Below are 25,607 nucleotides of genomic sequence, written 5' to 3' on the forward strand. Positions count from 1 at the left end.
TTCCCATTAAGCGCTGGATCGTACACATAGCTGGGGATTTGCTTTTTTGGATGATTTTGAATCACGCAGTATTTCGAGGAGTTTTATTCTGATGACACTGATTATATTAATAGCAATATAATAGCTACCTAATAATATAATAGCTAGCATTTACTCAGCACTTACCATATGCCAGGCGTCGTGCCAAGCGTTTGATCCTTACGAGGACTCGGAGAGATGGCTGTTGTTTATGTCCTGTTTTACAGATGGGGGAACCAGTGCACGGAGAGGGGGGGTCATTGGCCCGAGCTCACCCCGCTTTTAGGTGGTCTGCTTCGCTCTCTTCTCTGAATCAACCCAGTTCATTTGGGTATCAGTGCTTGGCCCCATTAGGCACTCCATGAATGTTTTGGTTCAGGAAGGGGAGTTACGGAGCTGGGGTTCAAACCTGGGCTGGGGTTCGAACCTGGGTCAGAGCAGCCTCTGGTTGTGACCTGGGAGCTTGGTCTCAAGGCAGCAGTCCCCACGGCTTCTGTTTTGCTGCTTTGGGCCCTCACAGTGAGAGATTGGACTAATCCCCTGGGGACTCAGAGGTCCAAGGGAAAAGGAGCAACGGCACATTGTGGAGGCAAGAATGCGGTCCCCGGGGTATTTCCTGGGCATGCTGGCATTAAAGGTGTAGCATGGACTGTCATCTCAAGGAATTTGCCGAGTTAGCATTTCCCTGCCTGGGTTTTGACAGCACGAGGTCCACTTTGTCGCCCTTCTGTCTGCAGAGTGGGCTGGGCTGACCTCCGGAACACCTGCCGGCGACCGTAGGTTCTCCTGCACCTGAGCAGAGCCGGGAAGCGCCTCATGGACCTGGCTTCCCTTCATTCACGTGCTGGGGAAACCTGAGACAGCTGCAGTTGCACTCTCAAGGCAAAGCCCTTTGCCAGGGCACATACAGAGGAGGGGAGGGTTCTCTTTAAATCAGTCCTTTCTTTCCCTTTTGCATGCGGACAGTGAGAGCAGGTCCTGGTCATTATCCACCGGTCTGTTCATCAGGTGCCTACGTCAGAGTCCCTTGCTAATCAGTCGTCTACATCCTAGGAGGGCGGTGCCGTGACTGTCCCGTGTTACTGTCCCCCCGTGTCAGCAGGGGTTGGGAGGCAGAGGGCGGCAAGCCTTTTGTCCAAACCCCAGAAGTACGAAGCCGTAGATGCCGGATTTGAACTCAGGCACTCCAGCCTCTGGGCCTGTGCTGTTAACCCTTCTGCTCTGCCATCTGGCTCTGAAGCAGGAGGTTTTAAGTTTATTATTTAATCAACCTGCTTCTTCCAGAGCCTTCTGTCAGCCAACTCCATTCATGATGGGGAGACAGCGTGGTGACTTCTGTCCACAGAGTTGGCTCAGGCTGCAGGAGACAGCACAGGAGCTGGTTAGGTGGGCAGAGAGACTCCACTTAGGCCCTCCCCTTCACAGCCCAGCCCTTTCCTGGCATCAGGTCCTTCCAACCAGAGCCTTCCTGCCTCTGGAGTTCAGCCTGCCTTTCGAATCTTTCCACTGCAGTCAAAAAAGCGAGACTCAAAGTCCCGTCTCCCAGAATCCTGGGAGCTCTAAATGTGGAGATGGCCGTGGTCTGTGGTCAGAGCTGGTTGGGATTACAAATAAACTGAAGCCTGGGAAACTTTCTTGCTATTAATAGTGCAGACCTTTGGGGGAGGGAATAACCAAACTTGAAGCTGTTGGAATTGATTTTGCCCGTCCAGATGACATACTAATGAGCTAAGTGGTTAGCTTCAGATCATTATTGCTCCTTCCCAGGCCAAGTTCTTTTAAAGACCGAAACCACAAAAGCAGAGAACAAGTTGGTTTAGTGAGCATGGGGCCCCGTCGAGAGAGGGGAGGCTGGTCGGCGTGGGCCGGAACGGGAGGAAGCGGAGGCGGTGCCCCCTTCAGAATGCGTAGTGCTGTCTAAATGTGTTTCTTCAACGGTGCTGCTTTTTGAGCGGGGGAGGAGGACAGGAATTTGATTTGGTGTCTAGATTTTTCATGGGGGTATTTCTGTCTGTCTGGTGCATTTGGGAGTGTTTCAGAAAGCTTCTCTCCAGCCGTGATGTGCGCGGAGTATGCCGTCAGCCATTCTCTCTCCAGGGAGAAAGTGTTGCCTAAAACAGCGCTGAGATCCCTATCTGCTCAAATCACCCACTTTGATTATAACATCTATTGTTCTGCTCCTGGCTTCTTGGCGAATGCCGGTCCCTCCTTGTGGACAACGAAAAGCACAGAACAGCCCTTCAGGCCCGAAGTGCCCGGAATATCCTGCTCTTTCGGAGGAGACCTTGGAAGTGGACAGGACTGTACTTCCTTCCCCAGACGAGGTTATTGTGCTCGAAATATCTCCTGGTAGTTTATTAAAGGAAACCACAGGCTGGGGTCAGAGGCAGTTTCTCCTGCCCGGAGCCTGCTGTCTTGCCTCTTCCTCCTGGATCTCCCCCCCCACACACACTTTTCTTCAGCCCCCTACAGCACACCCCCTAGCGGGCCAGCCCTGCGCCGGGGTGAAGTCGGAGCAGCGCGGCTCCCCAGCGGCCCGTCCTCACTTGTGGTCCCTCCGGAACGTTCGGAAGGAATTCGGGGTGTGGACTTCCCTTGAGTGACTGGGATTAGACCCGTTGAGTCTGCAGTCAGACGAGAAGTGAGTGGGCAAAGGGGACCATTGTGTGCGGCTCCTCGGGACAGAAAGCCGGCCTTCATCTTTTACTGTGCCTAATGGACAATTGAGACATTCAGCTTATGTCTGAAAGGAAAGGGGGCCGGAATGGTCTCCCAGACCTCCCAGACGAAGGCTTGTAGGAGAAGCAAATAGAGACAAGGATTACCGACCGGGGAAACAACCGGGGCAGAGTCCTGGGAGAGAATGTTTATTTCCTTGCTCTCTAGGAGGGATTTGGAAAGAGCCATAATCCTGGGTTAGGAGTAATTTGTTACAGCAAGATGATACTTGAGTGACAGGCCGCTTCTGGCTGAGGCAGCAAGACTCGTGCGCAGGGGGGTCGGGGGCCTCCGCAAGGTCAGCCTCACTAAATCTTCACCCTGGCTCGGGGTTTGCTCCTCCCCGAGCAAAATTAACCAGAGGCGCTGCTGACCTTTCGGCTTCCTGGGTGTAGTGTTACGACGCATCTCCACGCGCTTGTCACAGCTAGAATTGGACAATAAAAATTTGGACAGGGAGAACTTGCTGGAGCCACCGACCTCTTTTCAGATGTGACAGGGGAAAAAAATAAAAAGGACATTCCCTGTGGCTCATGGTTTCAGTTGGGGTTGTAGGACAGGAGCTGCATGTCGCATTTGGTTCCTGTGTCCAGCGACGAAAGCACGGTAATTGGGTGCTCGTGGACCACCAGGTCTTCCGTCACTTTGCGTTGTGGCTTGTGTGTGGAGTAGGGGGAGGAATACGGAACTGGGGGGAGAGCCTGGTGAGAAAAACCCGGTTCTTTAGCGCTCACGGCTGTGGAGGAAGAAAGGAATTTTTTAGTTTTTGATTTTAATATCTGCTGCAATGTGATGATTCATACATTTCAAATGACCCATCCGGGTCACGGGGACCCTGCTCCTCCCTGGCTGTTACCTCCCAAAGGTCATCTGATAGCTGCATGTTTGACAGTTTACACGGTAGACCTGTAGCTTCTGGCTTTTAAAGGGCCTGTGCCGTTGGAAGAAGAAATAGTAGATTTTAACCACCTTGGACTTCCTAGAACTCGTTGCCTTTCCTTCCTTTACACAGCTTGTCTTTTGAGTTTGGAGAAATGATAAGTTGGGAGGCTTTGGGCAACAAGTGATTTCATGCCCATTTAAAAAAAATTAGTAATGTATGTACTTTTGAAAAATTTTTAAATTTATCAGGGTGACACTGGTTAATGATATACAGGTTTCAGGCGCACAGCTCTATAATGCGTCATCTTCACATGGCACTGTGTTTTCATCACCCAAAGTCTAGTCTCCTTTGTCACCATATATTGGACCCCTTTACCCTCTTCATTCCCCCCACAGCCCCTTCCCTCTGGTAGCCATCTTCCTGTTGTCTATTTCTGTGCGTTCTGGTTTGTTTTGTTGGCTCGTTTGTTGCTTTCTGTTTTGCAGCTCACGTAGGAGTGGATCCTATGGTTCTTGTCCTTTCCGTCTGACTTGTTCACGCACCGTGATAATCTCAAGACCTGCCCGTGTTGTTGCAACTGGCAGTGCTTCTTCTTTTCTTGTGACTGGGGAGTATTTCGTTGTTTATATGTACCACATCTTCTTGATCCAGGCATCTATTGAGGGATTCTTAGGTTGTTTCCATGTCCTTCCTGCCCAGTTTTGTAGACAAGAGACATTGAGGCGCAGAGACATGGTGACTTACTTGCCCGAGGCCTCGGGGCAGTGGCGAATGTGGAGAACAGATGGGCCGCAGGATTCCGGGTTCCGAACTGTCTGCCTTTCCTCTGACTGATAGCTCCACTCCAGGTGTCTTTAGCCCCACGCCTGGAAGCAGCTGTCACTCACTCTGTCCTCTCTGCCGTGTCCCTTCACCCGCACTTGAAACGGTCCCTCCCCACGATCCAGCGCCAACCCACATCGCATTTGGAAACTGCTTGTTTCCCAAGAAGCTTTGCAGGGTATGACTTACTATTTTTAAAAAGAATAGGTTCACTTGTTTTTCAGCTTATTCTCTACACATCATGGCCTTACGGGTGGAGTTTGTATCATAACTGTGTGCTCTCCCTCTCCCATTTAAAGTCCAATTCAGTGGGTTTTACATATTCACAAAGTTGGGCAAACATCACACTATTTCCAGAACATTTCATCATCCCCAAAGAAACTCTGTACCCGCTAGCAGCCGCCCTGCCCCCCAGCTCCTGACAGTTACTAATTTATTTTCTGTCTCCATGGGTTTACCTATTCTGGGTATTTTATAAAGAAGGAATCATACTGGGTGTGACCTTTTTGTCTGCCTTCTCTTTAAGTTTGCATGATGCTTTTCTATTGCCACATAATATTCCATTGTGTGGACAGACCACATTTTATTCACCAGACCACATTTTATTCATCAGCTGAGACTTGGGACACTCTTATCCCATGCACTTCATATTCACCGTGCCCCCAGGAATGCCCTCCTTCGGTCCCCATGCTGCTCCGTGTCTTCCAGCTTATTTTGAGGGTCTGCAGGTGCCTGTGTCCACCTCAGCACGCCTGTAGAGAAGCAGGTGATAACTAAAACATCCCAATGCACTGGGCTGCACTAGACCTTTTTATAAGAAGCAGTAATAAAAATGTGACCACAAGGCGGGTCGTCTCCGATCTGTCTCCAGCTGTGAAGTTTGTGCAGCAGCGTGCAGGAACTCATCATTTACTAGGCACCACGGCGGTGGGTGGGGGGTGGGGGGGCGGGGTGAGGAGAACATGATTGCATGTTGCTTTGTGGCTCCCTGTGTAGGGTGGGAGCTGGACCATTTCTTTTGAGGGTGCCCATTACCCATTCATCTCAGTCTTCTGCTGGGAGTTCTTAGAGAGTTCTGGCCTAAGAATACTGAAGGTCTGCATTTTGGTTTAGAAATCTCGAGGAACGCATGACCAAGCTACTTCGTTTCTCTCTGCCTCACTTCCGTTTATAATGTGCTTGGAGGTCGTCTGCTTTGACCACCTAGAAAGGATGTAGTGACCATCAATTTAGAGGCCTAAAAGAGCCTTTAAGAAAGTCATACGGAGTGTGCAAATGTACAACATGCTCATTAGTGGCACTGCCCCAACACTGGTAGATAGATAGTTTGTGCTAATGACTGATCAATCATGTGAGTCACTGGGCAGGTCGGGGGAGAAAGAAATACAGGCACCTGGGCCCGCTCCCAGACAGTCTGATTTAACAGGCCTAGTGCGTCCGGAGAAAAGTTTCTGCAAACAAACCAGTGAGGTTGGGAACTGGGGGATCATGCCACTCAGGAATTCAGTGTTCCTTGTTTAGTCCCTGTGTCATTCCTTAGCTTCCTGTGCCATGGACTGAGTTTTGGACAACTTTTCTAGGCCCCAGAACATTGAGTCCACACTGGACACAGAGCACATGCTTTGCAAATGTCATGGGAGTTCATGTGTTAGAGTTGAAGGGGGTTTTTGAGGTTATGTTCCCCAATTTTCTACTACAGACTTAGGTTCAGAGGGGGGAAGAGGTTGCCCAGGTATGGCAGAGCTGGTCCGGGGAAGAAGCTTTCCAGATTCTTCCCCCCTTGCTACTCCCAGGAGCACAGTTGTAATCGTAAGAGTGACACTTTGGGGAGGGTGGGAGGAAGGCCTGTGGGGCTCACCTGGGGGTGCAGGGAAGGGCCTGGTGAAATTCTGTCCAGCTTGTGCTGCCCTGGGCTGCTCTGTAGCCGCCTCTCTGCAAACCACTGACCTGGCAAATGCAAAAAATGTCTCCAGGACAAGGGTATTGAATCACTGGGCAGGAAAAGAAAACAGTGAATCCCAAGTTCTGGTTCTCGAATTGTTTTGTTTGTTATTTGCTTATTTTGCTTTGTAGCTCTGGTAGACACAATTTTCTGGTAGCTTGGGAAGAAAACAACAGTTTGCTTAGCTTCCAAGGGGAAAAAAAGTGATGCTAGATGCTGGAGAAGGGTTATTTATTCCTTTGGGGATGCTGTGAGTCATTCGCTTAGCCATGCCCTTTGAGACACCGATCCCTGGCTGGAGTTCAGGCAAGGATGCCCAGCAGTTGATAAGAAAACCAGGGAAGGTAGAGGAAGTTCCAAGGTAAGCCAGGGTGAAGTGGAAAACCCTGGGTGGTCTGGAGCCCCTGTGCACTTGACTGCCAGCTGACACAGCGACCTCAGGCAAGGGGCCCTGTTCGTTGGGCCTCAGGCTCCTCCTTGGTAAAATGTGGGTTGTGACTTTCTGCTCATTTAATTCATAGCTTTATTGTGAATGTGGTTATGAACTCTAAAAATACTCTTTAACTGTGAAGAGATACTGTTAGGACCTTCGAGATTGTTGTAATTAAGACAAAAAGGGTTAACTGTAAGGATTTCATTTAAAAATTGTATAATGACCAACCCATAGAGACAGGATGAAACCATTAAATTGTTGTGTTTTCACACAGGTGCCTTGATATCCTGGCCCGCCCCAGCCCCATATTCCTTTTATGTTGAAAAAGGGGATAGTGAGTGACTTTAAGGGAAACATTTCCAAGTTCTTATTATGTTTGGTTTCATTAAACAAAAAAAAAAGGAAGAAAGAAAAGAAAAAGTCAATGCCAACATCTTCCTGAATTTTCCCTGTGGCTTTCTTCCTCCTCCAAGTTCAGAGTGTGCCTGTCCTTCTGCCGGCTTTGGTTTCTTTTCCCTGGTAACTGCAGTGAAGACTCCCAGCCAGCAGAGATCCTCCATTTCTGAATTCCCTTTCTCTGTGCAGTCAGCTAAAGCCTCTTTAAACAGAGCCTCTGTCTCAGGCTTTCTGTGGATTTTGCAAAAGGAGAAATTCCTAGGAGTATGTTTTAACCTAGGACAAAGCAACCTAATCTCCTACACCTTCTGCATCTGCAGGAAAATGGCTCAGACATTTTCGTCGTGGAAGGCCTAAGGACCCCGTAGGATGCTGAGGACTTCTGAAATAGGTTCACGTGGTTTGACTGTTAAGGCGTACGTGAATAATGCTAAATTTTGGAAACCTGTTGGCATGTGTCTGGATTCAGAGGGTAGGGCAGAGGATTAAATTCATCACATTCTTCTATTTTAACCATTGGGATGAATTGCGATTTCCTGACCCAGGGCAAAATGTCTTATTTATAGATGAGCTGAATTTTCCATCTTCGGTTCCTGAGAAACGACGTGGGTTCGGAGGGAGACGGCCGAGCCTGTTCTTCGTAGGCCTGTGCGCGGGCGCCCCTCACGGTGTGAGTGCCTGCAGAAGTGCAGGTGGGCTCTTGGCATCGTCGAGGGTCGTGCTTCCTATCGGCTCCCTGCGTTTCTTGGCTTTCCTCGTACCATGAGTGGCTTCCGGTGGCCGTTGGTGAAACCCAGGGACGTGAGCACTGTAGTTGCGGTTGTGCATTTTAAGTCAAGTTGGCACGGGCCTCCCTCTTGGAGGCTGCATGGGGTGGGGGCAGCGAGTCACCTAGTAGGGGAGGAAGGGTTGATGACTTTGGACGTGATAGGCCGTGGCTGGCGGTCCTCTCAGCATGGCGTGTCTAGGCAGAGTAGTGACTTTCCATTTCGTAAGGAGCTCATGCACAGCTTTCTCGCACCAGTGAGTTCGAAAGTCATAGCCGTCAAAATCTATCATGAAGATGGTTTCCAGTGAATTTGAATTCTCGTAAGATGAAGTTTTCTAGGAACAAGCACCCTGATTGAGAAATAGCTTGGATTTTATACTTCGGTAAAGGATGCCTATCTACCAGGCTGAGGAAGGGAGCGAAGCTTTCAGAAATGATAAAATCAGCTCTGTTCTGGGTGACAGGTTTTTTGCAGGACCTAGTTTTCCCGAAGAAATTGGCTTCATCTCCACAGAGCAGTCTGTTGAGGCCCTACCGTGTTCCTCTTCCCACTCTGAACTCTGTGTTCCGTCTGAGCCCGTGGCAAATGCCATCTGTCGGTGGTGGACCGAGCTGGCACCTGTGGGTTTTCTTCCCAGAGTTATGATATGGGAAAGTTATGCACGTTGGGACGCTCTGGACAGAGGAGCTTCCAAACCTAGAAAGTTGATCCCAAAGCACTTAGGGCCCATCACCATGACCAGAGGAATTTGTGCCTGGCATTCTTCTGTGATGATCTGGTGACACGTGACCTGTTGCCAGTGTCTCCTGGGAAGCGGGTGAGAACTTTTAACCACATGAACCCTTTCCAGTCAGAACTGCTCAGGGATTTGCAAACTTCCACCTCGGAAAGGAGGGACCGTGATTTGGGTGAGCTTGTGGTGTGGCGGCTGGACCCTGTGACTGTGAGTCAAGTTCATGGCCAGGGAGTGCAGGTTCTTTTCTAAGCTCTCCCCTCTGGAACCTGAGTCTGCCAGTGATGGTTCAATCCAGTATGCCGCTTTGGGCCACCGAACATGGCTGCTCTGGTGATGGATTTAAGGCCCAGCGAAGGGTATGTCCTGTCTGGCAGGGTCTTCACGTCCTGACACATTCATTCCTTAGGCCGGGGATGGCAGACCAGGGCCCACGGGCCAAGGCCAGCTGACCACCTGCTTTTGTATGGCCTGGGAGCTAAGAATGATTTCTATTATTTTTAAATGGTTAGAAATCAAGAGAAGAAGAAGATTCCCCGACAAAAGAAAATCACATGAAATCCAAATGTCAGAGTTTATAAATAAAGTTTTATGGGAACAAAGCCATGACGTAATACGACTGCACATACAGGTACTACGGGTGGCAGAGCCGGAGGCAGTCAGCGTGTGGCCCTTGACGGGAGGAGTTTGCCAGCCCCGCCCTGAACAAACAAGGGGCAGACTCCGCTCGCCCGTCCATCTGTGCGGTGGCGCGGATGAAAGGGGGTGCCGGGAAGCCGCTCGGGAGCTTTATCAGGGATGTGGAGTTTCCTGGCAGTCTTCGTCGTCATCATCGCCACCGCTGTCCTTTGAATTGTCCTGTTTGTTTAGAAAACAAGTTCGTACCAGGACCTCCGCAGGCCTCTCGGGTGGCAGGTCCCCTGGTCAGCTCCTCCACGCCCTCCTTGCTGCCCAGTCTGGGTCCTTGTGGGTGGGAGTGTCTTCTTCATGCGAGCAGCAGGCCCACTTGAACCTGACCCCAGAGGGGCCTTCAGATTGGGGAGATCCATTCCATTCCCATTCGCCTTGCCTGTGCCTTTTTTATTGGGGGAGCTGGAGGAGGAGAAATTCGAGAGCTGTACCTTTCTCTTTCTGCTGACAATTTAACAGGCTTTTAAATAGCCTCCACTCCTTTCAGGCCGGTGGTATTATATATATTTCGAGACTTTGTCCATGGGTCCAAAAGCTTAAGTTAAGCTCCCTGAGACATATCGTAAAATATGATTTTGGGGAAAACCCTAATGGGCCATGAGCAGAACATTATTATTAAACAAAGGATGAAATGCTGAAGCCGAGATGGCCTTCTCCCCCCCCCTACAAAATGAAAGTCGAGCAAACTCCATTTCAACAGTTTTCAATGCAGGAATTCCCACAGCCCCGTTTGATTGCAGTTTGTTGAAAAGTTTAATGTTTTTGTAGGCAATTCATAATTTCCATGTTGAGCGGCCGAAAAGGAAGAGAGCCGGAGCCCAGTGTTGTTTTCATAGTGGGATGGTGGGAACTTTTTTTTCTTCCCCAAAAAGGATATAAAACCGGAGTGGAACGACTGGGAAAACGCCGCGTAGCTTTCCAGCCGGTTCGTAAATCGGAGATGCTTCTCTCTCCAGGTCTTCCTTCAGGACCCAACAGAATAAATAGAATTTCCTGCTGCTTAATGTGTCCAGGAAGGAAAAGATTTTCCTCTAGGCTCTAATAGTACCTAATTTCCTTTTTCTCCCTTTTATTTATTTATTTTCCCTATTAATAAGGGCCAATTGGAGAAGATGAAGAGACCTGGGAAATCCATCACTTTTGGAGGAGGTTAATAACTTCCTTTAAAAAATCCTGACATAATACTTACTTCCCCAGAAGGAACCTCGTCAGCCTGAATGCCAGTCGAGGCCCAAGGGACGGTCACAGGTTCGGGGGACCCAACCGTTCTGTGGGATCGAGTTGCACGGGGACCGAGAGGTTGGGGCTGTCACCGCGGAGTCCCTGCAGGTCGCTGGGGCTGGGGCTGTCTTCCCCTGCCATCTGGATTTGGTTAGCTCTCTCTGGGCAGTGGGGCCGAGTCTCATTTCCTCCAACCAGTAATGTTATATAGGCAGTGATCCTGGGCTGCCCTAACATAATTGAAAATTATGTGTATTGTAGGCTCGGAGCGCTGAAATGTAGGCTCGTAAAAATATGTGGTGCAGGTAGCCCGCGGAGATTGGTTATGGCACACAATGAAGCTTTTATGTAAAGTAAGAATTACAGGTCTCCGCATTAATATTGCATTATGGGTATGATAATGCTTGGGTGGGGTCCTCAGGGCAGGTCTGTCATGTTAAATAAAGCCTAAATTTCCTAATTCGCCGGAGCTGGCCCTTGGAATGCAGTGAAATCCGTTTTGCAGATGGCCCGAGATGAAAAGTTGCCCATTAATCTGGCCGCCCCCACCGAGGGTGGCATGACTTGTAGGTGCACGGTAGAATGTGCTTGGCGTTTTTCTTCACAGGTTTTTACGAGACGGAGGGGCGAGTGTTGTTGGCAGGTGTCCATCTTGGTTGGCCTCGAGGAAATGACTCTGTTGAGTGGTTTTTGACCAATGAGGCCCATGTCCTTATGTGGCGAGGGGGAACGGGCAGAAGTCAGGATGAGACAGGGCCGCACGGCGTCCCGTGGCCCTCCAGCTAGGGTTTGAGGGCTGAGGGAGACTGGGAAGCGTTCCCCTCCGTGGTTTTCAGCTTGGGATGGCACTGCTCCCAAACGAGGCAGTGGAAATAGTGTGATTAGGAGGGTGACTGGGTGGGGGTGGGAGGGGGCCTGTTGGGGCCTGGTGATGTTTCCTGTCTGGAGGCCCAGACTCCTAGAAGTCAGTGCTTGGGACAGCCCCGCACCCACCCCCACCACACCCCCTCAGTTTTTGGATGAAAAACGGGAGGTTTATGGAAGCAGAGGCATTCAGTGCGAGGTCTCGTGGTGAGTTACCGGGAGCAAGGACCAGCCTTCCTTGTCCTCGGCACAGGACGCTTGCAGGTAGAAACTCCGAAGAGGACTTTCTTCCCGCCTTGTGGAGCTCTAGGGTGGGAAGATGACTGTGGCCGCCGGGTCAGGACCTCCCCACTTCCGGTGGAGCTGAGTTAGCTTTTAATGGGCCAGAAGGTGGTATCTTTAGGAAACGCATGGAAAAACTCATGGGACTGGCTTTGGCCCTTTTCTGTTGCAAGGGATTTGGGCAAAGCCTTCCTTCTCTCTGAACTGCCCTGTGCCGTCCTTTCTGTTGAAATCTTTCTGACTTAAGAAGACTCTGAGGCCTTCCCCAGTCCCTTTCTCAGAAATGCCACCTTCTTCTTGGCATTCCCTGGGCACGGCGCCCTGGGTCTCGGCCACAGCTTCCCCCGTTCTCTCTGGTGCACGAAGGCCCCTGAGGGTGGCATGGTTGTCTCTCGCTCCTGCACAGAGCAAGCTCTGACTAGTGCTCGCTGAAAACTTCTGTAGGATTAATATAAAAATGGGCCTCTTCCTTCCTCCCTTCCTGCCCTTCTTTTTCTTTCTATGTGCCTCTGAAAATATCAGGATGGCTCCGTATATGCCCTCCAAGCGTTAGTTCATGCATTAATCAAGTGTCCTTCGGAGGTACAAAGGCCGGTATTGATGCCCTTGTAAAATCTTAGCAGCGTCTGTGTTTTCTTCAGGTGTCTGAGGTTTTCCCGAGTGAAACTGCTGTAATGTCACTAGCAAAAGCCAGTTGCCCCGGTGTTGGCTTATACATGTGCCGAAAATCTCAGTGACTGCAGAAGCCACTTTACCTCAGTTTCCCTTATCTGCACAGTGGGGAGTTGGGTCAGGTGATCAGGTCCCCTCTAAAGCTGACCGTGTCCCTTTCCGCAGAAGCAGCTCCCTTCCCTTACGCCACGTCTCAGCATTTTCTGCCTCCGGGAAGGGCAGAGGTAGACATACTTGGCTTATAGCTTTATTTTTCTCTCCATGGTAAACCTGTATGTATGCATTTAAGAATCTCTCCGGCCTTTTGAAATAAGGCTGTAAACTGCATTGTGCCCTGTTTGTGCATCTCTTACCAAGAAATCATGTTGTTTTGTTGGCTTTCAGCGTGGATGAGGATTTCCATCCTCACCCGACCCCAGTCGGGGACAGTCGCACGCGGATCCTGGGGTTTCCGTAGGAGTGCAGTTTCCTGAAAGCGCGGATTCATAGTCTCCCAGGACACTGGCTTGAGGCTTGAGGCTCCACTTGCTTTCTTCCCTTCTTCTGTCTCCCCCCACTGCTCCTTCCCAATGAGGTGGTATTCCTGAGATACTTTTGTCTGAAGCTGCCGGTAGTCTGAGTGCAAAGATAAAACTGTAGTTGTATGTATACACGTGTCTATGGAACATGAACCCGAAGGACGAACCTATTGGCATCGCATGCTTTTTCTGTTGACACTGCTATTTGCATGCTTTTAAGCATTTCAGTGTCTGATCCATGTAGCTGTTTGGCGATTCTTTTCTAAGTTCATCTTCCATGTTCGCTTTGTTTGCTCTCCAGTATCTGCAGATGAAATGGCCGCTGCTGGACGTCCAGGCGGGGACCCTCCAAAGCAGACAAGCCCTCAAGGATGCCCGCTCTCCCTCGCCCGCGCATATCGTCGTAAGTGACCTCGTGAAGGCCATCGCTTCCTTTCCTGGGGGGCGGGGTTTGAAGAACATGGATCTTTGGTGGATAACAGGCCTTGTTTATCAGTCATTCTTTCTTCAGAAATACTTTGTTTGGCATATTCTTGGATATGGTTTATATTTAGAAGGTGCCTGTTTTCTCCTGTTGCACCTTAGCGATTATTACCTACCTGGAAAGTTTCCCACCTGTCCTTTTCTCCTGTTGGGTTTGAATTGAGCTTTGTGGGCTCCAGGTAATAAATATATTCACGATGGTGTGGGGAAGCCTGGAAATGGCATCAAAGCAATTGTTTTAACAACGACAATACCCAGAATCTTTCCTGAAAAAGTCACGTAGGAAAGGTGAATGGTGGAGTGAATTAGAAAACTCAAAGAAAGCCCGGGATTTGAGACTTCCAGCCATGCCCCCCTCCAGTTTATCTTAGTTGTTGGAAAGGAACATTCTATGGTGACATCAGAAACATTTCTTCCGGGCTGATTGATTGAGCCAAGAAATTAATTGAGGCTTAAATTAAATTTAATCTGTACATTCGTGGCTTTGAAAAGTGTGGAGGCTTAATAAGGGACCATTTGTTTGTAGTACTATGAGACTACAACGTACCATGTGTGTCTACATATATTTTTAATGTACTTTTTAAGGATTTTGTAAGCTCTGAAAGTAGAATTCCTAAATTAACCTCTCGAGAAGATGGCTCAGCCTTATTAGAATATTCTCTTCTATATATTTATACTATGAGCTGAACTTTACACTAACCATTCATGTATTTTTTATTCAAGTATCACAACATGTTACCCATTGGTATATGTTGCTTCTGTGTTACTTGTGATTTCTACAAATGGCAAAATAATTCTCTTAAGCAGAAAAAATCTCAAGAATGCATTGTGTCAAAATTCAGGCTAACTGCCTCCTTATTTTATAGCTTGCTATAATTGAGTATATTATATTTAATGTTTTATGACTCTGTTTAGGAATATTAAATATGGATGTGTGTGTATATATATATCGCAAAATAATTTATTTCCATATAGCCACATTGTGGGCCATTGTTTGTGAAAATGTCTTACAAATTTTCGTCGTAAGTAAGTCACACAGAAAGAGAGTTGACATTTTCCAGAAACTTCCTCCTTCCCCTAACCCCCTGGTAAAATGGATGCTCGTAACTGAACATGCTCCTGTAATGCTGAGATGCCGGGGCTGGAAGTGACCTTAGGTCAGGTAGCACCCACCTGCTCTCAGAAAAGGAAACAGGCCCAGAGATGCCTTCAGGGAATTGCCCAAAGTCACACGCTATGATAGTGGCCAGAGTTAAGGCCTGGACCCAGTTCTCCGCTCTCTTTCCGGGCCCTCGTGGAATGTTCTCTCCTGAGGGAGAGCGAGTAACTTTCCATGGCTGGCTCCATGTCGTCCCCAGGGACAGTGTCACAGGTGTGAACACATTGTTGGCGCGGGGTGCTGATGCAGCTTTCTCCTGGGAAAGTGGGTGCCATGTGAGACAGCATTTGGATGATACCCCAAGATTTTGAAGAAAATGTGACAGTTACAGGGTCCTTGAGGGTAAAATGAGGAAGCCCATCCCTTTCACGTTTCCTGCCTCCCTGTATTTCCATGTGTGCGTTTAGGCTTGGAAATTTTCCTGCTTTTGGAAATGCTTGGCAGGACTCGCCCACATTTTTTTTTTAATGTACGGAGAAAGGTTGTTATCTTTAAAATCTCTGGGAGGCCTCTTCTCTTTGAAGGTGGAGAGAAGATGCAGTTCTTAGAAGTGGCCCAGAGTGGACACACCGCCTCATAGGCAGGGCACAGAGGTCCACTACCCACGCTGGTGAGCGAGAGTGGCGGTTGCTCCATTGGGTGAGAGGGAGATGATCACCCTCTGCTCTGACCACCCCCGCAAATCCCGTAAGAATCCCGTAAGAACAGATGCCACAATTTAGGCTTTAAGCCCCTTATACGTTTTCATTTGTAGAATTAGCAATCTGAGCAGTTGTTAAAACATTTTTTCAGAGCCAGTGTGGATTTTGGTGAAGAACAGTGAGGGGATTTAGGGTTTTTTTTTTTCTTTCCCCTCTGCTGTTTATTTGAAGGCATGTTTTCCATAGCAACCACTTGGGAGAACACCACCCCTTTCCATGGAGACCCTGGTCCAAAGGAGCCACAGCTGGCAACTGTAATATGATCTGTTGTGCTTTGTGCTGTGTTCCTGGGGCCTCCAGCGTGGGGGGGGGGGGGACACTGTAGGGAGCTTATGGGTTAGTGGTGGAGGGGAGGGCTCTGGGAGCTGGAGAGAGGAGAAGAACCATAAGTTGGACAAAAGGAAACCAGATTTGTGAAATACTTAAAGCTTGTGGCAGCTGACTGGTGTCTCTGGTTATGTGAGTCAGCCTTGTGATTGTGCATTTCTGCAATCTTCACCTGATGCTAAGGGGCCAAGGGGAGGGGTGTTGGGTGGTGGGGCCGGGTGCGGGGTTATTAGTGGAGTGAGATGGGAAAGTAGGGTGGAAAGAAGCTGGAGATTGTTGCCCACATAGTTTTTGGGGTTGAGGAGTCACACACCTTGGGGCTGCATTTATGATTGCATTTTCACTGGACAGAGAGTGATGTGCCAGCCAGCACTGGCTGGGCAGTACAGTGTGCCAGTGTTCATAAAAGGGGCGTTCTGCATTATGGCTGGTGGGCCATTTGGCTCCATATTGATCAGAAGAATCTGGTTCACATTCATATTCACCGAAGAATGGCCAACTTTTCTCCAGACACTGGGCTTTTCCTCAGATTTTATTTTTCATTCTTTTAAATAAAACGTCGTCACATCACAGCGTTTCATCAGACATGTTTCAAAATAATTGTCTGAGGATTGCTTCCTAATTTCTGCGAAATTTGGATTTATTGTGATCTCTGGGCCAAGCTGTTTCATAATGATTTCTAATGTTTTCTTTTGAAAATAGAGAAGTACTCAGTTTTTGTTGGGAACCATTGGAGACCAATATCACAGTTTGCTAAGAAAATAACTTTTTCCTGGTCCATATTTGGGGCATAATTCTCACTTGGGAATTAAAAGGATTTTGTCTGAGTATTTTAATCTGATTGGGTTTTTTTTTTCATGTGGCATGTGGGTTACCACATTATAAAAAATTCATGTGTAGAATAAATGTTCTTAGCAAGTGGAGTTCAATTGATCAAATAGTATTTAAATTACGAAGCAAGCCCCACAAACTTGAGTTCCTGTAATGGATCCAGCATCCTGTTTATTATAATCCAGCGGCTCCTGATCTGTGTTTTAAAGGAAGAGGAATTTTATCCTTCAAGGATGCTGTCTTGATTTTGGGGGGCAGCTAGCCAAAAAATAGCAGTTCACACAACAAATACATCTCTCCCTCCCTGTTCTCCACCCTCCACCTTCCCTTTCCCTTTTATTCCCTCCCAAACACCATGCCCCCCCCCCAATTCATCCACTTCCTGAAGGCTAGCCACACGCCCGGATTCCTCCTCCCCAGCCTCCACAGTCCCATTTTCCAATTCTCATAAGTAGCTCATATTTCTTTCCCTGTGGTGTTTTTAAATGTATATTTTAAATTTTTTGACTTCCTTCCCCCCACTTCCAACACAAGGGCCAAACAGCTGGGCGTGCTAAGTGGTCGGCCCGAGTCTCTTGGCCCAGCTGCCTCCGGCGGTGGCGGGGAAGCGGCAGGGTGCGGAGCCTGCTCCCTGGACACCACCCCCGGAGCCTTTGCTATACAAAGACTTTCATTTAACTTTCTTTGTACCCAGCAAAAAAAAGGTTCTGTACCAGAAACGGTGGTATTTTGGTACAGTATGTATCTTACAAAACGGCAAAAGGCTTCAAAAGTTCCTACCATTTTATCTTGGGGGTTTCCTTTTGAAGTGGATGTGGAATTCTACCTTAGGGTACATTTCTAAGTGGTTCTTGGTCTCCTGGGTTTTGTCGAGTAGTGAGCAGCGAGGTGTGGGGTAAGAAAGCCGCCCGGGTCCCGAGGAGCAAAGCCCTCCAGACTACGGGGTGTACTTTGTTGTTGTTGTTGCTGTTGTTGTTGTTGCTTAAATGCTGAAAGCGAGTGGAAAACCCTTAAGAAATGCAGTGTGATGGTCAGAACTTTACACGAGTCTCTGCTGTCTGCATTGGGCATTCTCACGTGAGCTCAGAGGGCCTGGCAAGCCTTTTGTTTTCTGTTTCTGAAGAGTCCAGGGGGTGGGGGGGGCTCTACTCATAGGTAATAAAACACGACTCTGAGAGCATCCTCTTGGCTCCTAAACCCATGTGGAGATTTGATGGGTTATTCGACTTGGGTTGCATTCTGCCCTTTTCTGCCAGATGCTCGTTGGCAGTTGCTCTGTGCTAGGAGGCTCTGCTGCTAGCTGAGGCTCGGCAAAGCCATCGCAGCCCCTCCCTGTGTGGGTGCCGCCGTTCCAGGTGCTGGGAAGAGTACTGGGGAGGAGAGGGTTTGACTGGGCAGATGGGATTTCAACTGAGAAACTGGTGAGGATTGTAGGCCGGGTGGCCCCCGGGGGAAATGGCATTTAAAATGACATTTGGAAGTGTGATTGGAGTTGGCCAGGTGAAGGTAGGGAAGAAGGGGGTGGAGAGTGGCAGCACATTCCAGGCAGAAGGAAAAACACGTACAGAGGCCCTAGAGGGGGACAAACTTGGCTGCGAGAGAAGCACCAAGCCAGCCGTGGTGGCAGCAGGGCTCGAGGGCCCAGGGGCAATGGCCTGGGGACGTGGTGCGGACTTGGTGTTCAGTCCTCACCGCACAGCGGGAAATCATGAGGGGTTGGTTCAGCTTGTGTTAATGAGACTGTGGAAGGGGCAGATTTGCAGGGGACAGCAAAGGAACTCGCTGATGGGTTAGATGTCGGGGTTGAGAGGGGAAGGGTGGTCAGAGGTAGGCGGATGGAGAGTGCGGTTCACTGAGTGGGCAGTATTGGAGGGGCGGAAGAGTGAGTGAGTTGGTTTTATTTTTAATTTTTATTTGCTCCAGCTTTATAGGTATATTGATGTAATTGACATGTGCCATTGTGTTAGTTTAGGGTATACGGTGTGTTGATGCAATACACTTAATAGTTTATAAAATGATTGCTGCCACAGTGTCAGCTGATGCCTCCATCAGGATGCATAGTTATCTTTTTTTTGTGGCCAGAACTTTTAAGATCTGCTTTTTTTTTTTTTTTTTAACCAACTTTCAAGTATATAATACTGTTGATTATAGTCACCAGGCTATACATTAGGTCTCCAGAACTTACTCATTTTCACACCGGAAATTTGTGCCCTTTAACCAGCATCTCCCGTTTCCCCCTGCTCCCAGGCTCTGGTAGCCAGCATTCGACTTCCGGTTTCTGTGAGTTTGGCTTTTTCAGATTTCCACATACAAGTAATATCACACAGTTTTTGTCTGTCTGACTTATTTCGCTTAGCATGATGCCTTCAAGGTCCATCCATGTTGCAAATGGCAGGATTTCTTTTTTTCTTGTGGCTGAATAATAATCTGAGATGTGATTATTACACACACACACACACCATTTTCTTCACCTGCTTATCTGTTGATAGGCACTTAGGTTGTTTCCATATCTTGGCTGTTGTAAATAATGCTGCAGTAGACATGGGGGTACAGATATTTCCTTGAGATCCCATTTTTATTTCCTTTGGATCTGTACTCAGAAGGAAGTTTGCTGGGTCACAAAGAAACCTCTGTATGTTTTCCATAGGAGCTGTACCAATTTCCATTCCCACCAATAGTGAGAGTTCCCTTTTCGCCACATCTTGACTAACACACTCTTTCTCTTGTCTTTCGTTAGAATAGCCATTCTAACAGGTGTGAGGTGTTCATTGTGGTTTTGATTTGCAATTCCCTGATGATTAGTGATTTTGAGCACCTTTCCATGTTTCATGTGTGTTCTTTGGAAAAATGTCTGTTCAGTGTCAAAGCTGTCTTTTTAGAGAGATTAAGATACTAGGTTTCACGAGCCCCCCAAACAATAAGGCAATAAGAAGTGGGAACACTCCAAACTTTTAACTGGTTCTATAAAAGTGATGTCAGTTTTCTATCCATTTATGTAGAATGTATTTAGGGAAGGGTAGAGAATTCTTCTTTTTCTTTAGATACGTGGTTTTAATTAGCTTTCTCTTGGTCTTGTGCTCACCATTGATTCAATCATTGATTCACATTCATTGATCTCACAAACATTTAGTGATTCTTTACCACATGGGAAAATAGCATTGTAGACATTGAGAGAAAGTGGAGTCAATGGTGAACCGCAACAACCCTAATGGTGAACAAGCCTGTAACGCTTGCTGTGCGCCAGGCATTGTTCTTGGTGCTCTACAGGCGCCGTGTCATGCGCACTTGAAGAGGAGGAACTGGGCACTGGGCGGTTTTAAGTATTTGTCCAAAGGTGGGAGTCGGGCTGTGAGAGAAGGTAGCCTGGCCCCAGAGCACGTCAGCCTCTTAACCCCACTGGTGCCAGAGACCTGCGTCAGTGGGCACAGTGTGGTACGTGGGGGCCGGCAGGACAGGGTGGCAGGGCCCAGAGACCTGCCAGCCTCACTGGAGAGGGAGGTCCGGGTCGGTCAGGGTTTTGGTTTCCAGGCGTGGCTCCTGCAGAGGACTCAGGGCACACTGTGGGGAGGGAGGCCCTTCTCTAATGGGGCCGGTGGCCTTGGGGGATGTGAGTTGGGAACTTGTGCTGATTTCCTACAAGCTTTTCCCTGTGCGCTGTCTCCACTCTCCTCTACATACACACTTTCCCCTTGTTTTTTGTTTTCGTGTTTCTGTTTGTCTGTTTGTTTGTTTTCTACTTAGCTGTGACTCAACCAGGACTTTTTAGAATACTTTGTATGTATGTCATAGGAGCAGCTGAGTCAGAACTTGCCGGGTTCACAGACAGAACCATGGTAAGGGTGTGTGTTTTGTCTAAGGACATAAAGCAAGCCTGTGAGCACCACAACAATATTATTTTTATAAGGAGAGCGCTGAGTATCTAATACTGGGAAGCAGGCAACCGGGTTGTCTTTTTCCGGGGAAGTGGTGGCCAGGTTCAGGAGTATTTGGAAGGGAGAGAGTGGAGTAAACCCCAAGATGTAATAGTCTATGGTTAACAGCCCAAGCTTCCTTCTCTGCTTCCAGAAAACACCCCGTGGAGAGGAATGCTGGAGTTCCTGAGGTTTGGGTTGCCGGTGTGGCATCTGACCGCCGCGGCGCCGGGAAATATTCTACCGAGAAAGATTGTGTAAACTCAGTTCTGCCCCCTTCAGATTAGAATCAGGAGTTTCACAACCGTAACATCACATGCCACACCGCCCACTGCCGTCTCTCCTGCGGCGTAGGTCACTGTTCAGACGTCGTCCACAGCCCCACGCTGTTCCTGCGTAGAGAGATGGAGCGTTTAGCTCATGTTTTCTGTTTCCTTTTAGTATGCTACGGGCTCTTCGGGAAGTTCCGCCGTTCTGTTGCGATGAGATCCCTCTCTTCGGAACACTTGCGCCTTGAGGGTGTTTTGTGCCCTGTGCTGCTCACGCTTCCGGCGTGCCCTCCCCTCGTTGCCAAGCCTTCCCTTCACAGCTGTCACCACTTGTAGTCACATCTTCAGTGACCCATCCGATTGAAACTGTGTAGGGATGGGAACTGCTGGTTTTCTATTGAAAATCCTGCCTGTAAAGTTAAGTGAAGATTTTTTTCTAAAAAAAAAAAAAAATTATTTGATTATTTTTAGAGGTGAAAGAAGAGAGGGAGAGAAACATTGATGTGAGACAGAAACATCAATTGGTTGCCTCTTGTAGGTGCCCTGACTGGGGACCGAACCCGCAACCCAGGCGTGCACACTTACTGGGAATTGAACTGGCAACCTTTTCCTTTGTGGGATGATGCCCAACCAACTATGCCACACCAGTCAAGGCTGAAATGGATATTTATTTATTTGTTTGCTTGTTTGTTTGTTTATCTATTTATTGAGAGAGGAGATGGGAAGGAGAAAGAGGGAGAGAAACATCAGTGTGTGGTTGCCTCTTGTGCACCCCCCATTGGGGGCCTTAACTCAGCCCCCAACCTAGGCATATGCCCTGACTGGGAATTGAACCAGCAACGCTTTGGTTCGCAGGCCTGTGCTCAGCCCACTGGGCCACACCAGTCAGGGCTGAAATTGATTTTCAAATGTAGCTTTCCTCATTCATAAAACTTTTGTTCATTGTTAGGCAGTTGGGAAACTAGCCCTTAATTTTGCCATTCAGAGATGACTTTATGAATAATTTGGTATATTGGATACATTTCCTCTAGACTCTTCCCTCTTGTATATGAATATTTATATTTGTTTTTAACATCTTTGAGCTCATTGTGGTACTGCTCATAATCCTGTCTTGAAGATCTTTGTGCCCCTCTCCCATTTAGTCATTTTCTTCAGGTAGATTCCGGGAAGAAAGGCAAGAGGACAAAATTCATAAACATTTTCTGATACATGGCTACAAGTTTTCTTCCGGAAAGACCTCTATCCTTACAACTATCAGTGGTGTGTGAGAGTGAGACTCCACACAGTGGGAGTGATTTAGTGTCTCCGGGAAGTTTCATGAGGGTGAACCTCCTCCACCTTGCTTCAGAAGAGAGCCCCCCGCCACCCAAGTCAATGTACCCCGGCCTTTTGCCTTCAAAACACGCAAACAGAATGACTGCTTCCTAAATGACCGGTAGGCTTTAAAGTCAGCTGGCACTGTTGCGATTTTGCAGAGTTACATCTGTTCCTTTTACATGCGTCACAGCTGTAGCTCCTTGGAAATGTGGCGCATTTTAGGGTGATTGTAGAAGTCTTAGAGTATACTTGACAACCTCAAATAATTATAGAGTTTTCTTTAGTTTTAGGAACCCCTCTTTTAATGACATTTTATTGGGAAGATATTTCTTTGGCGGATAGGACCTTACTCAGGAATGGGACTCTGAGCTGTTTGGGGGGAAAACATACCTACTTTTCAGAGACGCCATTTGTGGCTGTGTTTGTGACCGACTCACAGACAGTGTGGCTGTGTTTGTGACCGGCCCACAGACAGTGCGGGGAAGGCGAGCAGCCTCTCATCGGTCTTGACCGTTCCTCGGTGCCGTGCCTTGTGCTTGGAGGAGAGTCCTAGGCTGCTCTGGGCCCGTGCTTCCTGATGTCTGTCTCGCTAGCCCGAGTGTTAGCAGGTTACTGGAAAAACGGGCTCCCTTCTACCACAGGTTTAGGGAAGCACTGGGTCACGTGGTCAGTTTCTTTAGGGCAGCATCTTGAATCCTGTGGGTGCTGGAAGCTTCATACGGAGGAGTTTCTAAAATGCTTGTCTGCGGGACTCCTTCTTGAGCCTCTTCAGGGGCAAGATTGGAACATACTTTGGAAAATTGTTTCAGTTTCAGCACCTGCTCTGTTTACCAAGTGTGGGAGCCTGTTTCAAGTTAACAGGGATCAACTTAGAGCTCAACTCATGGTTTTGCCTGTGTTTATTTTTCCAGTAAATAAAACAGAAGTGTTCGTTTGGCACCCATCCTGACCCGCTGTTGTTTCTTATACTGCTGTGTTAACTCTGTGTATGGGGCTTGTCTCCCCAGCCAGACTGTAAGTTTCTTGAAGCCAGGGGACCTCCCGGGTTCATTTCTTTGCATGCGACTTTCTCCTCACCTATTGTGGTGCTTTGTTAATTAACTCCAGGGGCTGGAGTTGATATAGTCTAGAATGAGGGCGCCTTCATTGTCAGAGTGTTCAGAGTCATCCTGGTGAGCACAAGCTCTGGTCCGCATGTGTCCTTCCTACGTGACGCGGTGGCGTACTTTGGAGAAGCATAATTTTGGGTTGTGACATTGCGTGAGGTTTGCCAGTAACTTGATCATCCACCCTTATACATTCCAGCTCAGAGAGGAGCGTGTCTAATTGCCACAGTAGCCTTTCTGTGGAACGTGGTTAATACAAAACCTCCAGAAGGCCAGGTGTGTAGAGTGTCTGTTGCTTTACAATCTTCGTATAAACCGACTGTTCTTTAGGAATCCAGGGATGGGGTGACTGAATTTTTTTAGAAGGGTGGCCAGTTGGGAAACCAGCACTTGTTTATTTACTATGGGAAATGGGTGTATTTCAGCAGTGGTGTGATAGGGCACGTGAAGGGTTCTTGTGATTGGTTGGTGCATGGCTCGCAGGGGAGAGTTTTGCCCCTTTTAGTAAATTACTATGGAGGAAACACCCCTGGGTTTCTGAATCGTCCCGTGGAGTATACTGGGATCTAAGGAGGGAGGGAGCCCAGAGGGGTTTGGCTAGGAAAGTTCACTGTTATGTCCCTTTTGCATATAAAGATCTGAGAATACATTGAGGTAGCTGAGTTGCCCAGGGTTCCATGGGCAGCAAAGCCAGTCCAGACAATTTTTCAAGTCTTTGCTCCAGCCCCATGCCTTCCCCTAGGTGCCAGGTTCAGCTTTCTTTTGGATACCAGGTAGACATCGGAACATCAGCGTGACATGTCCAGATTCAGAATCTTTATTGCCACTCCCGCCCCACCAGCAAACTAATTAATTCTCAGTGTTGAACGTGGCAGTAAAGATGGACGGCAGTTACCAGTGGCGTAGGCCCCAAACCTTGCGTTCATCTTTGATTCCTCTTTTTCTCTCGCACCCCTCATTCAGTCCGTCAGCCTGTCCATTCATGTATCGTATCAGTCCTGCCTTCCACGTGTTCAGAATCTGACCCCTTTTCCCCACCTCTGTTAGTACCTCTGGGGTCCAGCCTGCTGTCATCTCTCACTTGGGTGTTGCAGAGGTGTCTACACTGGTCTCCCCGCCTCCCACCCTTGTGACTTCCCATCTTCCATCCTTCATCACGACAGTTTATTTCCACACGTGAGATGGCCTTTTAAATCCTTAGATAGATCATATCACATCCCTTTCCTGGAAACTCGGAAGGATAGATTTTGTCTTTTGAAAGAGACCCAAAGCACTTGGCCCTGTCACCTCACTGAAAGGGGGGCTTTGAGATGCAAGGGCTCAGCATGGAGAGCGTAAAGGTCGGTCGTGTTGGATGGAGGTGAGAGCGGGGCAGCAGCAGCACAAGCAGACCGAGCGAGCCCCCGTTCGTCAGTCCTTTGCTAGTGCAGTAGGAGGTGGCAGATGTCTTGGTCATACCCCCAGTGGGACCCAGATGCCTCTGGCTGTACCAATCCGAGCCCCGCCTTTCCCTGAAAGCCTGCAGTCTGTCCAGCCGTAGCTTGTCTGCAATGAGAAGCTCGTGAAGAACTCTGAAGAGCATGATGCAATCTGTTTTCTAGCCAGAGCCTGCATAGCGGGTAGATCCGGGCAGTGATTACGTGCATCACCCAGGCTGTTTAATAGGCTTCAATGAGATGGGGTCACCACGTGTCCAAGTGCAGTGGGCCAAAGGCCTCTTGTTCGTCCCACTGCAAGGACACAAGCTGCCTGTTTCTACCACTAGGACCCTGTCTATGTTGCTCAGGTGCTGGGGTGAAGCAACTACCAAGTGTTTAAAAAGGCTGAAGAAGGAAGGAAGGAAGGAAGGAAGGCCCCCAGCACAAGGCTTGGGACCGGACCTTTCCATGACTCTCAGAGACCAGGTCGGGTACAGGGGGCCCTGTTACCAAGACCCATCTTTGGATGCCGCCTCCCCACCCCCGCTACCTGAGGCCTGACTCAGGGACACACATGTGATTCTAAGAGAAGTGTTTTGTCCCCACAGTCCTTTTAGACTTGAGGAAGAAGCCAACCTTGATGGGTGGAGGTAGAACATAAAATCTAATGAAAGTGTTTCAGTCACAGAAGGGGAGCAGGGCTGGGCAGGAGGGCTCCCTGGGTAAATCTTTGGGATGATTCAGTTGAAACTGGGGAAAAAACACTTCTTTGGAAAGAGGTAGCAGCCCCCTTCAGCCAAAGCCCATAAATGAAGGAATGTCTAAAACCCAGAATGGCAACACCCAAGGCAAGACATTGTCGAAGACTGAGTTAGTAAGTTTGGTAGAAAACATGTCCATTTTTAGAGTATAGCCAAGTATCTTTCCTCCATTTTTTTCTCAAGCCCCTTCCCATCCCACTTCCACAAAGCACTTACTGGTATCTCTGTTACACTTTCTTTTAAAATTTGTTCTCAGATAATGAGAATAACATCTATATGCTGACCTTCCGGTATAAGAAACCAAATGTTACAAATGGAATGCAGCTCTGAGGCTGACATTTATCCTGCCTCGAGACGCGCGC

At 48.4% G+C, this 25,607-nt stretch overlaps 1 protein-coding gene across 29 annotated transcripts in view; it reads left to right on the forward strand.

Moving 5' to 3' along the window:
- The window catches only part of TCF7L2 (transcription factor 7 like 2), a 188,845-nt gene that overhangs the window by 58,286 nt on the left and 104,952 nt on the right, over positions 1 to 25,607 (forward strand). For all 29 annotated transcript variants that reach the window (XM_045853949.1, XM_045853954.1, XM_045853953.1 and 26 more), the window contains one exon: positions 13,264 to 13,365. In XM_045853949.1, coding sequence (XP_045709905.1) covers positions 13,264 to 13,365 — 102 coding nt within the window. The remainder of the gene's footprint in view (positions 1 to 13,263; positions 13,366 to 25,607) is intronic.

Source organism: Phyllostomus hastatus, unplaced genomic scaffold, assembly GCF_019186645.2.
Source record: "Phyllostomus hastatus isolate PE091 unplaced genomic scaffold, TTU_PhHast_1.1 phas_scaffold_1066, whole genome shotgun sequence".
Lineage (NCBI taxonomy): Eukaryota > Metazoa > Chordata > Mammalia > Chiroptera > Phyllostomidae > Phyllostomus > Phyllostomus hastatus.